At 35.4% G+C, this 16,878-nt stretch overlaps 1 protein-coding gene across 1 annotated transcript in view; it reads left to right on the top strand.

Moving 5' to 3' along the window:
• Positions 1–279: 279 nt before the first annotated feature.
• Positions 280–16,878, top strand: part of DENND1A (DENN/MADD domain containing 1A) — a gene marked incomplete at its 5' end in the record, with an annotated part of 202,056 nt that continues 185,457 nt past the window's right edge. Inside the window, one exon of the mRNA XM_009892358.1 lies at positions 280–355. Coding sequence (XP_009890660.1) covers positions 280–355 — 76 coding nt within the window. The remainder of the gene's footprint in view (positions 356–16,878) is intronic.

The following is a 16,878-nucleotide window of genomic DNA, read 5'->3' as shown; positions in this document are numbered from 1 at the left end:
TCTGTGTGCTTGATTTCTATTGTTTTGATCCTTTTTTTTTCTCTATGGAAGTTTGTTAGACACCCTGTTCATACTGACTCATCTAAGCTTCGGTCCTATCTTGTTCCGTACTAGTGAGGCAGAAAGATCTGGTGTGAAATCATCACAGACTATAAAACAAGAAATCAAGTTTGTGAAGTTGTCGTTGTTACATATGCATTCTTAGAACACGTTTTGACCAAGTAATTGAAAGCGCACTTGAAAAAAAATTCTCAATGTGCTAAATACTTTTCTTTTTCTTTCAGACAAAATCCTGAAACTACCTTTGAAGTGTATGCAGAAGTAACCTATTCAGGAATCAGCTGCATTGGGAAAGGTACGGTTTTGCACTGCAATTCTACCTATTTATTGGCTAAATCTATTCTTAAGAACCATGTATTGTGAGATAATGAAGTATATTTAATATTATGCTGTTCTAGCTTTTAAAGATATCTTAATTAGTGATTTTGTGGAATCTTTTACAGTTAGGACTAATAATGAGAATTTCTTGCCTCTCTCCCTGACTGTGAGCCATTTTATGATTTCTTTTTTGTTTTGTTTTGTTTTTTTTTTAAATAGAAATAATTTACTTCATTGGGTTGAAAAAGTAAATGCATTTTCACATTTGTATTTGCTGCTCATATAAGGAATGGGTAGTTTTAAAACAAAAAATACTCTAAAACTTCTTGTGTGGAATTTATTTTTACTTCCTCCTCCTTACTGTTCTACAGAAGTAATTATATCAGTTTCCAGAATTCTTCCTTTGACCAAATAATTTTATCTAGCAATAAGGTGTGAACACAGCTTATGATTTAACTATTTTTACCAAACTTTGTTATCAAGCCATAATTATACAAGTGTCTTTCTATAATATTATTTCTGACAAGTATTCTTATGTTTATGCTCAAGAAGTCCCTTAACCACAAAACCAACATGTAAGTATATTTGTGAGTTTTTGATTTCACTTTTTTCTGAACTTGAAGAACTTGATGAGATAAGCAGGAAAAGCAAAAGTTGAAATTCGTAATCCCAGAATTTAGTTCAAGATACTGTTTTGTGAGATCAGTCTCTAGAATGTCATGAAAAGGAGGGATGTCAAAATTAAATAATTATGTTTAGTCAACATATACTGAAGTAATATCCCTTTTATCTTTTATGAAATGATCATGTGTGTATTCTATATATGGTATAATGAACCGATAGAAAGGATTTCTATATTTTATTGACTGGAAAGCCACTTATCTCCTTTTGTATCTGTATTTGTTTATTACAATCCGCAAAAGTCAAATAGCTGCAACTCTTTCCTTTACTGCCAAAGCCTCCATAGGAGTTGTAACGGGAATACTTTCGGCTTGTCCTACTGCTCTATGCCATCACGACTATTTGATGTAACTGCAGGAGCCCTTTTAATAACTAGTCTTTGTTTCTGCACATCTGACCTGGATTCTAGTGCCAGAAAATCTGAACAAATTTGACCATAAACATTACATTGTACAGTACTAGTGTCTGGGTATAATCTTCTCTTTGAAGTTTGTTTGCATCCCCCTGGAGGGATTAATTCCCTGCTGTGGGAAGGTGGGTTAAAAAGCACGGAAACTACTTTACAGGTTTTTAATTGGAGAATTTAGTATACATTTTGTTCCCTAAACCAACTTATTCTGTGGGAGTTTCACTTAGTTGTGTTTTTAGGTTTGTTGTATGCACTTGTAGGTGCAAAATGTTCAGAAATGGTTTTTAGTGAGTAAAAAAAAAATGTTTCAATAATTCCTTTTATAACTCATATATTCTGAAGTTCCTAATTCTCTCTGAATAATATTTTAAAAGTTTTTCCCAACCGATTTTTTTATATTTAAGAGGTGCCCTTTATTCTCTGAAGTCTTTGATTTGTGTATCCCCCAATATTCTGTCCTGTTCTAAATGAAGGTGGTTGGTTGGTGGTTCTCAGCATCAACTGTATTTAACAGCTATGCTGCATCCCAGGCAAATCACCATTCTAGAAATATAGACCTCGAGACTTCCATTAGTCTTTTCTACTTCTTGGCTAGGTAGCCAGAAGACCAAGAATGTGTATCAACTTTTTTTTTTTTTTTTTTTTCAGTCAGGGAATGTATGTTAAATGGCAAGGAGCAGTTACTGTTAAGAAAAGTGAAATGTATAAAAGGTGCATAAGGAGCAAATTATCAGGCATGTTTAAAAAAACATTTCTTCCCATGTCATGGATCCCAAAATTAACAAAGACAACTGTTTTTGAAGTTCATGTCTAGTATAATAATGCTATTGGTCACTTACAATGCTCTTAATTCTTAAATCAATCTTCTGACGTGGTCTTGAGGAGAATGAATTGCTCCAAAGCTATAACAGTCCTAGTGTGGGAGATTGTCTGGCTTGTGGAATGGTTAAACATGCGTCTATTTTGTTTTATGCAAAAGTTTGTGTAGCAAAGGATGTTTTCCATGTGACTCTTAAGTATCAACTGCAATTGAAAGCTTTAATATATTTCACAGTTCACTTGCATCATGCTGAAATGGGAGATACTGATTCGTGTTATTAACTATGGACAGACAATTGTACAGGTAGCTTTATTGCTCATGTTATTGTTAACAATCTTGCATTAAATGTTTATTTGGTTAATAACTTATGAAATGAATTGGAACTCGAGGATCTTCAAGGTCCTTTCCAACCTAAACCATTCTATGAATGAAAGCAGCATTATCCATTGACTGTCTTATAGCATCATAGAATCCTAGAATCATTTAGGTTGGAAAAGACCTTTAAGATAATTGAGTCCAACCATAAACCTAACACTGCCAAGTCTACCACTAAACCACGTCTCTAAGCATCACATCTACATGTCCTTTAAGTACCTCCAGGGATGGTGACTCAACCACTTCCCTGGGCAGCCTGTTCCATTGCTTGATATAGAAGGCTCCCTCTTAGTTACCATGACAGTTGGCTGCAGAAGGAAAAAAATCTGTTCTGGAATCCAAGAAAGACCTCAATAAACTGGAACAAGTTCAGTAAAGGGCCACCAAGGTGGTGAGTGCATTTGCACTGCAAGTAGAGATTGAGAATACTTGGCTTGTTCAGCCTGGAGGAGCTTCAGGGGACCTTCCATACCTATGAGGAGTTCATCAAGATGAGATATCCAGTGTCTTCACAGTGGTGCTTGGCAGGAGGACAAGAGGCAATGACATAGACTGAATCAAGAGGCATTTTAACTGAATATTGGGAATGTGTTCACCATGAGGACAGTCAAGTATTCAACCAGGTCACTCAAAGACGCTGTGCAATCTCCATCCTTGGAGGTTTTCAAGACCCAACTAGATCACAGCCTGAACAACCTGGTCTGACCTCACACTTGGCCCTTCTTCAAGCAGGAGGTTAGACTAGAGACCTCCCGAAGTCCCTTCCAGCCTGGATTATCCTGTGATCTGAAGATTTGATTCCTAGAAATGTAAGCTTCAGGAACATCTGGAGGATGTTTTGTACTCTTAATAAGGTATGAAGAGAAAACTTAATTGAAACCGAAGAAGTTGAAAAAGCAAACATTGTTTTATTCCAGTCCAGGCAGAACTCTGTCAAACCACAATGAAATGTGTGAACTGAGAAAGGAAGTGATCACTACATCAGCTCAGCTGTGGTCTCTCTGTCCTTTCCCCTCTAGATTGTTTAGAAATAATAAATGTCTGTGCTCAGCATGGCTGATTCGTATATTTCTAGCACGTGAATCTCTGGTACCTTATACAATTCCAGCATTCAGTTGTACCTTTAAGCTGTGTTTGCGTTTTTTCTTGTTACATTCATAGGTCTTTTGGGGACTTATGGACTTTTTTTACTGCGTCACTTTATGTAAATGTGGTATCTTTGTCTTGAGAACTGTGAAGCAAGATAGCTGCAACTGTGACTAGCAACATTAAGGTGAATATTTGTTATTAAGAAGATAGCTCCATAAGAGAAAATAATTACCAAACTGTTTTTTTGTCTTATGATTGTGATTTCTGTGGAAGCTGGGAATTCCCCTTAGCTAACTAAATCTAAGTTAGTGGGTGTGGCATTTTTGGGGATTTTTTTTGAAGAACATTTAACATCCTAAAGTAAGTGAAAATGCAAAATTTGTTCCTTTTTTTTTTTTTTTTACTGTCTGGGATTCAGAATTTCTGCACTTAGTACTTCAATGATGCATTCGTTCATGTTCTACTTTTCAGTTTCATCGAATAGCACTGTTCTCTTGTCCGTACTCTCTTCTGATAAAATGTTGATGCCATCTCGCCAAAAGTCTAGGGCAGCAAAATAGAATAGAAAGAATGGAGTCTGTGTCTTTACAGTGACAGTACATGGAGGTTATCTAGTGAGAAGTCTGTGTTGTGTGTGTCGCGTATGAGTATGTCAAGCATAGGAACTTTGCAAGTCTAGCACTTCTCACCGACTCCCACAGACTTACATTCAGGAAAAGAGGAAAAAATAGTCATGGTTTTATTTAAAAAATTGAATATTATTATAGGGAAAATATTGACTTATAGTGTTAATACTTTGATTCTTTCCTTTGTAGTATTAGGTAAATACTGGGTAATGACTGTGATCAGAGGAAAAGGTGCAGTTCCAAGGCTGATACAGAAGCGTGGCTAACAGGCTGACTTAGGTTCAGTAGTCCTAACAGGTGCCTCTTGTGCAGTGGGTATTATTGGGATGGAGTAAGATGCTGATACTGTACAGATGGGCACAACAAGTCAACTTGTTGACAAGTATGGCTGGTAACTTTGTCTTTCAACCATTTCAGGTGAATAGAAAGACTGTTAGGACTTCCAAAAATTTGATTACTAAGACAAATTCCAATTCACATATAAAGCTTTAATATTTTCTAGCCTATGTGTGGGGTTTGTGTCTTTGCCTTTATGCATTTTAGCACTGTGTAGTTCTGACAGCAGGAGATTTTCTGACATTCCTTATAATTTAGATATAAGGAAGCAATTTGCCTCGCTAAATCCAGGTGTATTGCTTTTTAAAAAACTACAGCCAAACAAAAATTTTTTAGACTTTATCACGATTATTTAGAGGTTTCACTGGTACGAGTTTACCTTGCTTCAGGAATTAAATAAAATAAAGCCTTGAAAATCATAGAGGGAAATAATAATACAGTTTATTGCCCAGAAGATACCAGTCATATAATCTGGACATAATCTATAATTGCATTAGTTTTCCTTTCTGCTGTGATACTTAAGTAATTAAGTATGACTTGGGAGAAATGAGTAGATGTATATTTTAGTTGGAACTAAATTAATTGTTATAGCACTTACAACCACTATATGCAAGATTTAAGGTCTACCATTGTTTTTGTTAGCATACTGCTTTATGTTATGTTGTACTGTTCACCATAGTTTAAGAAAAATGTTTAAAACCAAACTTTGTTTTCAGTGCTTTTCATACTCAGTGATACCAAAATCTTTGCAGCAGAGGACGTCTGTGCTGTTTGTTTCATCACTGATGTAGCTGGTGCTTCTCAAACTCAAGAAGCTAATGGGTAGCCATTTAAATCTTGGCTAGAAATGCCGAGTCCTCTGGTGTTAGGGCAGTGTGTATGTCATAACATAGCACATTCCTAAGCAAATAATGTTGGACATTGTAAACTAAAGCTACAGATTTCAGTTTTAACTTATTTTAGTAAGTTTTGATGATAAGTCAGTGTCTTTGATGCATGATCTTCTCTCATTCCTTGGAATTACTACATGCATGGATAATTTGAGAACAAAATAGACGCTTTGTATGAAATACTACTATTTTACTGGATTTCTTTTCCTATTTTTAAACTTCGTGTAGAGGAAGGGAAAAATCATTTTATGAGATTTTAAAGGATTTCTGATGAAGGGCTTGTGTATTTGTCATGGCATCTCATAATAGTAAAACTTCACAGAAATTGAGGTAGTAAATTACAAAGAACTTGTATTGTTTCTTTTACGAGTTATAACTGCTTAAGCTAGCTTAAGCAGTTCTAGAAATTTAGTTGTATACTATTGACACATTGTATGCTTGCTAGTAGAGTGAAGTGCATTGCAACTGCATTTTCTTTTTTTTAAACCTCAGCTAAAAGAACGTTTTGGTTTTTTGAGATGCGGAAGTAGGAAGAATCTACTAGCAATTTTAGTTTAAATACCTATATAAAGAAAGCAAAAGCATACTAACTCCTTAAGAAATTTTTCTTTGAATTTTCAAAGCACTTTATGATCTTAAAGATGCTGCAGTTCATTCATCGGAAATACGATGTGACAAATTTAAGGCTCTTGCTGGACTTCAGCCAAAGATCCTCTCTTGTTAGATGGGGCTGTGAGAACAATTGTAGTCTGACTGTCAAACTGTTCATGTAGAAAAAGAGAATTTGTTAGTCTAAGGTAACTGATCAAAATAGTCTCTAAAGTACGACCGACCGTTTGAAAGTAAATGCTTACAAGAGTAAGACATCCCCCCTACACCTCTGTCTGGGAGGACGTGGCATGCTTTTGTACAGGGTTTTTGTGTTCTCGCCAAAGCAGACGTTATAAAAGTATGTCAAATCTGTAGCTTTACCATGTAGTGTGCCAAAAGGCCTTTCTCTCCAAGGACCTCATCTTTCATCTTTTTGTGAGTGTAGCATAAATTCTTGCTGTGTGTTCAAGAAAAAAGCTAAAATGGTGTAGTACAGCTAAAGGATTTCTTTCTTTTTTTAAAAAAAAAATAAAAAAACCCATGGTAAGTTAGAAGCCTAAATGCGATAGCATGGACAAAGTGTAAGTGTGTTAGAGTTTAAGAAATGTTCACTGGATTAGTAAAAGAAATGTAGTTTATACTACTTCTTTTATGACAGAATTTAAAAGGTCTTGCTGTAAGACTCACCATGTGCTTCTTTCTTTTCTCGAAAACATACCACTAAGTTGAAAAGGGAGATGAATCTTAGAAGGAAACTATTAACTCTGAGGGAGTTTATCATTGTTTGAGAGAAAGGATGAAATTTGCATTTGAATTGGCTCTGAGAGTAGCATGTACTACTAATCTTGTTCCTACTAGAAGCTTGTGAGTAGTTTAAGTACTTCCTTCTTTACTTTTCATGTTCTAGCCTTGTGTTGTAATAGCTCTCTCCCTCCCTCCCTCCCCCCCTTCCCACTAGATCACAAATGTTATAACTTAAACTAATCGAAGTCCTTAACTCTACTGGGAGAAGTCATGATGTGCTTGGGCCTTAAAATTATTCTACAGTTGTCACTGTGGTTTCCACGATAGGACTTTCACAGGTAGAGAGAACTGGCAGATTTCTGTCTCTGCAAAATAGACATACTGCTACTTCTTAGCATTCTCTTTTTCTCACATGTTGTAATTCTAGATAATACAGCAGTACCTCCCAAATAGATGAAGTATTTTCTTCAACATAAAGTTACTGGAGTAGGATTAAGTTAAGAGTTGGTAATTCAAAAGTTTGTAAACTTTGCTCTCAGAGCAACCTTTATTTTTTAAAGTGAAAACGTTTTGTTGGTTGAAGTCTGCTTGTTCTGCATTGAGAAACAGATACTGAAGGTTTAGGAATCACAAAGGAAGTGCAAAATTTAGGTGTCTTTCCATTACATAAGGGCTTTCTGTTGAAAATGTGCTGCAATTCGGTTATCACAAGTTTTCCTATCCCATCTTCATGGTATTATGGTGCTACACCTAACTTCTTAAAGCAGGATTGGAAAAGTAACCAAATCTTAAGTAGAAAGGTGGTATTTGGGAACTCTAATTCTCCTAAGCTGCTGGTTTTTCTGTTTCCATTTGATCTCTTTTCTTCTAAGTACAAACAAGGTGGAAGACTTTCACAAAGAACTTACAGAACTTACTAGGACTGCGGTGTCCAGATCAAGTAAGTAGTCAAAACAGTCTGAACTGTTTTGTTTGAAACCAGTTCACAGTTTGGCTTTTACAGTATAAATGAAATGTATAATTTAATGATTCTGTCATATTGCAAGTCATCATAAATTTTATCTAACACAGTTTTAGGTGTGTTCTTAGCTGACACTCCTAGATTTAATAAAAACCCAAAATATTAATAACAAGTATAACTGAATGTTATTCCATTTCTGGAAGTTATTTTGTGGGAAGAGATCTGTTGTTTGTCCTTATTGCTTCATGCTTTAATGACTTCTGTCTACAATCTTTTCTATTTCACAAGTACTTACTAGTCTGCACTATATTGCTACTGCTGGCACTGTTTAACTAGACAGAAAGTTCAGCACAGAAAGTCTCGCTCACAAGACTTTAAACTCTTTTGTTGATTTATATTTTTTTAAAGGAGCTTGACATCTTCATCAAGTTCACAGTGGGCCTGCTTTGTTTGCTTTCTCTTGAATGCTTGATAAGATTTTTCTTCTATTGTTTTGTGCAGCAAGGACAGAACTTGCCATGGCTGAGGTGGTTTTTTTGTAAATCCACAATATGGTCATTGTCTGCTGCTGAATAATTGTGACTGCTTTTTGTACAACCAGAACTAAGGCTTTGGCTGTGAACAGATTCCTTCTTAGCGTGAAAAGAGACTAATCCATGTAAATACAGCCCCAAAATAAAGCTTTACAGAAAAAGGGAAAGGCTGCTAAGCAGGAGGGCAGAGGTCAGCAATTTAACCTTTAACCTAACAAATAAGAAGCATGAAAGTTCCCGAATTGGTTTACAAAGGCAAGCTCCTGTGATCTGTCAGTTTTTCTTTTCATGATAGAGTTGGGTGAGAAAACTGACTGACAGGTAGTGCCTTTTTAACTGCAGGTTGAAATTAACTGCTAAAGTGAAACTTTTTAGGGAGATTTTTTTCCCCTGATTTTTAACAAATTAGTTTTGTGCGCTAGCTGTACTTACAGTTTTCCTTGAATTTATAGACGAATTTGAGTCATTCTTTTTAAAGAGTTCTTGAGAGACTCAATTGAGATACTGAATACTACTGAAACATTCAATATTTCAGCATTAGACACATGTAAGAATCTGATGATGTGCTTGATGGAATCAACTTGATGTTGATGTGCTCCTTTAAGAGTAGGGTTGTTACTCCAATAACTGCAAAAAGATAGTACTTTGAATAGACTTGAAAAGTTGTTTTTAAAGGGAGTGTGTGTGTGACTTTATTTAAGGGAGTAATTTTAACTTCAATTTATTCTCAGTCACAAAATTTTGTGAGGTGGTTTGTTTTTGTTTGTCTTAATCACAACAGGTAATCTCATTAATGAGTGTTAACTTTTGCTTAAAGCTTAATGCATCTGCAATCAGCTGTTAATCTAGATATAGACAATTCTGTAAAGAACTTTTAATTAGAGTGTCATTCAGATGAAAAAGAAACAAAGAAGTAATGACTTTAAAGTAGGGTCCCCAGAGATGAAGAATAGCGATTTTGGGGTTTTTTTTGCCTAATGTTGTAAGCATCGTCCCAGAAACAATTGACATTTTGTCCATCCACAGTTGTACTGATGTTTCCTATGAGTGTCTTCAATAGAAATATTGGAGTTTAGAAGTTGTGTCTGTGTTTAGTCTGTTGACACAAAGGTCAGGAATTCTACCCAGAGCGCTACTTTAAGTTTAAAGTGCAAGCAAAGCAAATTTGGTAAAGGAAAAGATAGACTAGATCTATTTTTATTACTGATTCTTTTTATTTTAGGTGGTTCTGTGCAAGAAGAGAATGTAAACTCTAATTCAAAAAGAGGCCTATCAGAGTGCCCGAGGCAGTATTGTCTGCTTCTCTTTGGTGTGATATTTTTTTGTCATGAACAAAAAAAGACATTGTCAGGTTTTCTTGTGTTTTTTTTTTTCTGTTTTTTTTTTTTTGTTTGTTTGTTTGGTTTGGTTTGTTTTTTTTTAAGATTGAAATAGAGTTAGAAAGATGATTTGAGGTTAAATTATTATCAAATAAGTGTAAAATTAAATCAAGACTACTGTTTTACTTCAGCAATGGTTGTAAAAAACCAAACCCAAACCAAATCCCAAACCCCATCTTTTGTGCTACCAGAGACAAGGCTGATCCTGCAGGATTCTACACAAAGTGCTGTAGCATGCTCATTCACGGCTAAGGGTCAGTGTGTGGTACACTTCCCTGTAGCAGTGTTTGTGAATAACAGTGGTTTAATCCTAAAGAACTATATTATGGTCTGTTAATGTCCTAATGTACTCATTATCTAAAGAAATTTTGTACAGTGAGGGTGGTGAGACACTGGCCCAGGTTGCCCAAAGAGGTGGTGGATGCCCCATCCCTGGAAACGTTCCGTGTCAGGTTGGACAGTGCTCTGAGAAACCTCATCTAGTTGAAGATCTCCCTGCTTGTGGCAGGGGGGGTGGACTAGATGGCCTTTAAAGGTCCCTTCCCACCCAAACTATTCTGTGATCTGTGAACAAGGAGTATTACCTGCTCTCCACTGGATTCCGTCATTGGAGAGGGGAGAAGGAATGCTAAGGGACTGCTGCAGAACCCTGGCTGATGAGTAAGGAGTTTTTTGGCCCTGCTGGAGCTAGCAAGTTTTGGTAAACCATTTGTCAAAATCCCGGATTGTTTGCTCTTCGGAAGATGATTTTTATGTCTCTTTTTAGATGGAGAGAGATTTCAATGTACTTTTTAATAGGGCTTATTTCGTGGAAGAGTGGAATAGAAACTGAAGTTGAACTGCAGTATTAAGGATGATAGCCTTGGATGGAGGCTGGGACCAAACAACTGATAGTTGAAATCTATTATCTGGAATATAGTCTGGAGAGTTCATTTGTTTATACTTCTATAGGGCAAAACCCTCAAAGCCCTGAATATTTAAGTTGGTCATGATTTTTCTGAACTCTTCCACAACTGGCTGTTTGGAGAATAATGTGTTCTAATCTGATGAACTAGCTAGTAAAAACAAATGATGCATACTATAGATAGTCAAATAATATAAGACTATATAAAAGTACCCTGTAGAACATCATAACTAGAGGGCTTTCCACCCAGATTAAAAGAAGAGGAGCAGGATCAAAGGGTCCTATTTACTGTGCCAAAAATGCGTGGCCTGCCCCAGACTTCATCAGCTATTACAGTACATACACCTCGGGAAGGAATGGTGCGGCGGGGGAAAGAACTTCAGTGAGTGCTTTTACAGCAGTATCTTGGATATTGTAGCCAAAAGTATTTCCACACATAGAATTTGTGCTAGGGTTTTAAATAGTGGTGAAGGGAATTACAGTCATGACTGTCTTTGTATTCTACTGGGATTGACTGAATCCCATCGTTAGTTCCTTTGAGGAGTCATTTATGTTGAAACTATATGTAGTTGTGAGTATAAGTAGTGGTAACAGTACCTTTTTAGAATTGATTCTTGCATAATTTCATCTCTTAAGTAAATAATTACTCTTCATTTATGTCTTGTTGACCTGTAAGATACTTTTGAAATCCTTGAGATCATCTGCTCCAAAGATTCTAAAACCAGATCATTGTTCTGTGGAAAAACACCTATGAAAAACAATTAATGCAGACTCAAATCAAATGCTAAAATGTGAAGACAAAATAGCTGATTAAGTATCCTAGTATAGGTATACAGTAGCATCAGGCTTCTGACTTTTCATATTTGTAAGCTTCATATTTGACTTAATGGACATGATTTAAATAACATTATCTTTTTGTGAATATGGCACTGGGACAGTGCAAGCAAGTAGGGGAAGAAACCAGGATACGAGAAGCAGCTCAGGCAGAATGGAAATCAGCTTATGCTGTGTGTGTCTTCAATAGGCAGTTGAAAAGGTGGTAGAACAGAACTGGCCCGTGGTGAAGGGCAGGATCAAATTATAATAAAATATGGCAGAGTAAAGAAAACCACCACACCCCTGAACAAAACACAACCCCCAAAACTTTCCTTTTCATTAAGTATGAGATTTTCTTCTAAAATTGCTCTTCACTTGCACCTAAAGTAATATCCCATTTTATCTGATACTTGCCTGTTGATCATTCACTCAGTTCAATTTGAAGAGGAGTTTATAAAACGCGTTAAAAAGATTCAATAGGGTAAATAATTCTCTATTAAAGCTATAACCTACATCCAGAAATGCATTAAAATTCATACTTACAATTACCACAGACTAATGTATTGATCTCATCTCATCCCATTTTATCTAGAGGTGATATTTGAACCTGGAAAAATGTTATGGCTATGTTTATTTTGCTTCATTGTGATTAATGTCCTTCTACACTAAAGATAATGCTATGTTTGTTCTGTACGTTTGTTGCTTTTAATTAATGGCTTAAATGCCTTGCTTGTGTTTGTGATAATCTATCATCTTCTTTTGTACACAGTAGTGTTAAAATTGTTTTGATTGTGGTTTGAGAAAATTTGCTTGTAAATTATTCACTAAAAATACATGCCACTTCAGTGTATCGTAGATTCTGTCAGTACTATGTAATTAAATAGCTCTTAAAGATATCTTCTGCTGGAAAGAATTAGCATGTTAGAACAGAACTATACAGCTTTGTGTGTACCTTATCAGTATTCATCAACAAAAATAGATGTAGTGAGTAAACAGTATTATTTAACTTGTTCAATATATTATTCTTTAATGAACTGCAGAGCTAAAAAAATAGCAGAATCTCACAATTGGCCATCTCTCTTGCATGAAGATTGCATAAAGCATGCTTTGTTGCACTTATAAATACCAAATGTGGTATCCAGAAATACAGTAATTACAGCGCATTTCATTTTGATGTATTTCTTGATTGCTTCACTTTACCCTGAATATGGGACTAAGTCCTTCGCTAAATCATCTTGAAGCAATTCTGTATCTAGACTAAATCCTTAGAATACAGTGGATATCACATGGACAATTAAAATTGAGTATTGACATGTTTTTAAAATAGTCATACATCTCAATTTTGTTTATCTCAAAGTTTTAAAAACCTAATGACCTCATTGCAGCTTGACTATAATTACCATGTTTAAACTTCTATGCATTTTTTAGTTTAAACAGCCTTTGTGTTTTTTTTTAAACCAAAAGAAAATTAATGAGAAGAGACAAAGAGACATCAAAGAGGTTTTCCCTCTGATTGCAGTGTTAGAAGTTTTGCCTGAAAATAGGTTACATTTCTTCTGTTTTCAGCTGAATCCTCATTAACTTTACATTTTAATGATGTCCAGAGCAAATTATACGATTATGGTAGATGCCTTAAAGGGAAGCTTAAAGGACACCTTTTTAATGTTTGTTTCTTTTTTGGTGGCAGTATTTGCACCAGTATTATAAACAGTGTTAGAATGCTAAAAGTAATCCCAAAACATATCAGAAATATCTTCCCTTTTGCCATATATGTAGTATAAGTACCTTTATTTAATATTTAACACAAGTGGAGCATGTTAGGGGGATATCTTCATCTTTGTAGAAGAAAAATGTAAATCACGTCCTTTGAAAGAGTTTACAAATTACTTCTGCATCTTATAATCAGTTTAATTTATAATGATAAGAAAAAAATGCAGACAGATGATGTAACAAAGCCTCTGAACTGTTTTATTTTCTTGAACCTTCAATGGAAAAGATGATTGAAAAGTTAATAAAGTCATAGTTTGTATTTTTACAATGACATAAAATCTTATTGGAGGAACTCAGTGGAATTTCAATTTGTTCTGTTTAGGGGAACACTATTAGCAGCAGTTCTATGTTCTATTGTACCTCTCCTACTAAAAATTAAGATTGCATAATTAACTTTTTAGATTAAGAATCTTGTGTCAAATGCAGCAACAAGAATTTGGATTTGGTACATCTTAAACAATGTTAAGTGAAATTGGCAATAACTTGAGTGGAAGTTGAACAGTTGAGAATCCAGATAGTTCAAGATAATCTTATAAAACAAAAACATATCTTAAAATAAAAAATAAAAATTGCACCCACTCCCCCCAAAAGTATAGAAATTTTATATTAACAATTTTTTTCTGCTCCCCTTCTTTCCCCTCACACCTTTGCACAACGGAAGGATATGTCATTTCTGACTGTAGCTTAGACCAAAAGGTCTTGTGAAAAGTGAGGTCTTCTGTTTCCCTGTCCTGACACTTGGTGTCCATGTTTTATGAATAGAACCTTTGATTGTCTTGTGCTGCACTCCAATCAACAAACTAAATTTTTGGGAGGTGGGATTATGGCAAGGGGGTGGGAAGAGGAAGAAGTAGGAATGTCCCAAAGTTCAGCTACGAGGTAGGACTCAGAATCCAATTGACATAGTGAAATGTTATCATATGAGATCTTAAAGGTTAGTACTTCAAGACTATATTGCTGCAATAGAAGTGAATTTCTAAATAATCTATGATTATTCCTATAGGTATGGCTCTGCTTGGCATATGATTATATGAAGCTGATGTCCTGCATCTATATATTCAGATCGGTGTTTCTAAAAAATGTCTGTGCTATGGAAACAATCTTTAGTACTTGCTTTTAATAAATTCAACCTCCTCATATATTGCAGACTTTTAATTCCTGAATAACTGGCTGTCCACTGTAGTGTTAACCAAAGTTTGGTGTTGCTGTTCATCTGCAGGTCTATGTTCCGTAGTTGAGTGGAACTGCACTTGCATATGGTCATCTGCTGTAGGATGGTCTTGAGAGTTCACGTTTGTAATCATGAATATCTAAAGAATGCTTTTTGTCCCGAGAATTCCACCTTAAGGGTGCTACAATTTTATGATCTGCTCTTCCACTGAAATTTGGATGGTGTTTTAGTGTCTTGGCATATGTACAGATAGCTCTTATGTAAATGAAATCTTCCCTTTTATTTTTAACTCAAACAAATAATTTTTTGCTAAATAGTACCTGGTTGACTTCTTCATCCTTGATTTAGAGTACTGTGTCTTGAGGGAAGCATTTGATATGTCCATCATTAATAAATAAATGAATAATGCAAGAGTCATTAGACAAAAAGAAAACTGAACTTAACCTTTCCATGTCAGTATGATTCTTACATATTCTTTTTTATAGTAATAAATTTTCTGTAGCAACCGTTCAGAAATCGAAATTATCATGATTGTGTAGGAGTTATGCCATACCCAAACTGCACATCCAGCTCGGTGTGCCTTAGGTGATCTCTTCTTAGAAAATGGGTTTAAGGCTTTCAAATGTTTGGCATTCTGTAAGATTGAAAACAGCTTTTTAAAGTGGTGTTTTAAGTTCCTAGTTTAGTTTAAAACTTTTAGCTTTGATGCCTTTTAATGCACCTTTAGTTTGAAGATCATATCACTAAAGAAGAAAAAGTTGAGTTCAATTTTCTGCCTCTTTCTCACCTTTATTTTGTAATTATCAGAGAACTTACAGTAATTTAATCTTTGGTTGAGATACATAATAAAAATAATGATTAATAAGCTCTAGGTGACAGAAAGATGTGTATGTTATTCTTATTTCCGTGGCAGGCAGGATTTTGTATAGAATCATATTAGCACTAAAAACTTGAAATGTTTTTCCTGTGGTGTGGCTATTTCCAGCCAGTTATGTGCTAATGATAGTGCAAGGTTGAAACATTCCAATCATTCATACGCCTATCCTCCTTTTGTCATACGTGTTTCTTTGCTCAATGTTTTTGCCTTATTTCTTTTGCTTTGTTGTGGTCAATTCAGTCAGTATAATAGCAAAGACACTGGCTATTTTTTTTCTTTAATAAAGAGTTATGTTAGAGATATACTATAACAGAGATAAGAGCTATTTATGTCCTAAGCTATTGATTTTTAATTAATGTTGCCTGGGCTCATACATGTTGGCAGAATTGCTAACAGCTTGTGGCATTTTTTAATTCACATCTTCTTTTTTGGTATTTTGACAGTGTCATTCATATCTCATGAAAAAGTACCTCGTCAGGTTAAATGTGTTAAAACACCGAGAGAAAAAAAAAGAGAGAATGGAACATAGGGCTGCTTAGAAACCTTGATCCATTGCCAAAGTATTTAAACAATTTAGTGTTTTGGTTTTCTAGCTCCAAGCTGCTTCTCAAATCCCTTGCTAATTAATCCAGTTAATTCTTTGTAGACTAACTATGCAGGGCTTTTTCTTGTGCTTCTAGTGCTGAGAACCCTGTTTTGTTTGAAGCAAACCTAAGCTGTGTTATAAAGGTTGTAGTAATAAAGTGAGTACTTGCAGATGTAAATACAGTGTTTTGAGCCTTTTTAAAAGGAGTTGTGTTTGTGTGTGTAACTTCTAATTTAATCTTTCATGCTTAAAAATTAAATATATATGCTTGTATGAAAAGATGGCGAGAACTTTGTCATTAGTTTGATCGTTTAAGAAAAGGCAGTAGGGCCTCTATGGAACAATTATGACACGAAGTATTAGTGTTGTGATATTACAACTAGTGAGATATGTTTATTTTTCAACAAGTAAATTACTGTAAATGCTGTTTGTTTCTGTACTCCAAAATGGATATAGGGCAAATCAGAGAGTTTAATGTGAAGGAGAGTTTTTAGAAGTGACCTGTTGAATTCTCTCGATTAGAGTACGAAGTATCAAAGGTGGTATGAATTCAGAACTGGAAAAAGCAGCTAGGGAGCAGAGAGCTTAGAAGCCTCATTAGACATGGTAGGAGATGATGAGAAAAGAGTATACACTCCTCAAGGTGTGCTGGTCTGTGATGAAAGCAGCTACAGCTCTTGAGCTTCCTTCTAGTTTTTAAAATTTGTTGAAAACTGCTTCCCCTCATCATACTGCTTATCAGCGTGCAGCGTATGATCGTGTGCAGGTGTAGCCCTAGCTACCAGTGCCGTTTCTACCAAGCACCATGGGAGGAACATCTCTCTGAATGTTCTGCTCCGTCAGCTTTCTCAGTTATTTTGAGAAGTTACTTCTGAGGGCTTCTTGTCTGTGGGACACAGCTTTCCCTCCTGTTCTGTGTAACACTAGATGTTCTTGCCTATC

This window comes from Charadrius vociferus, unplaced genomic scaffold (assembly GCF_000708025.1).
Source record: "Charadrius vociferus isolate BGI_N301 unplaced genomic scaffold, ASM70802v2 scaffold549, whole genome shotgun sequence".
Classification (NCBI taxonomy): Eukaryota; Metazoa; Chordata; class Aves; order Charadriiformes; family Charadriidae; genus Charadrius; species Charadrius vociferus.
The sequence above is the reverse complement of the archived record's forward strand: the minus strand, read 5'-3'. Positions and strand labels throughout refer to the sequence as shown.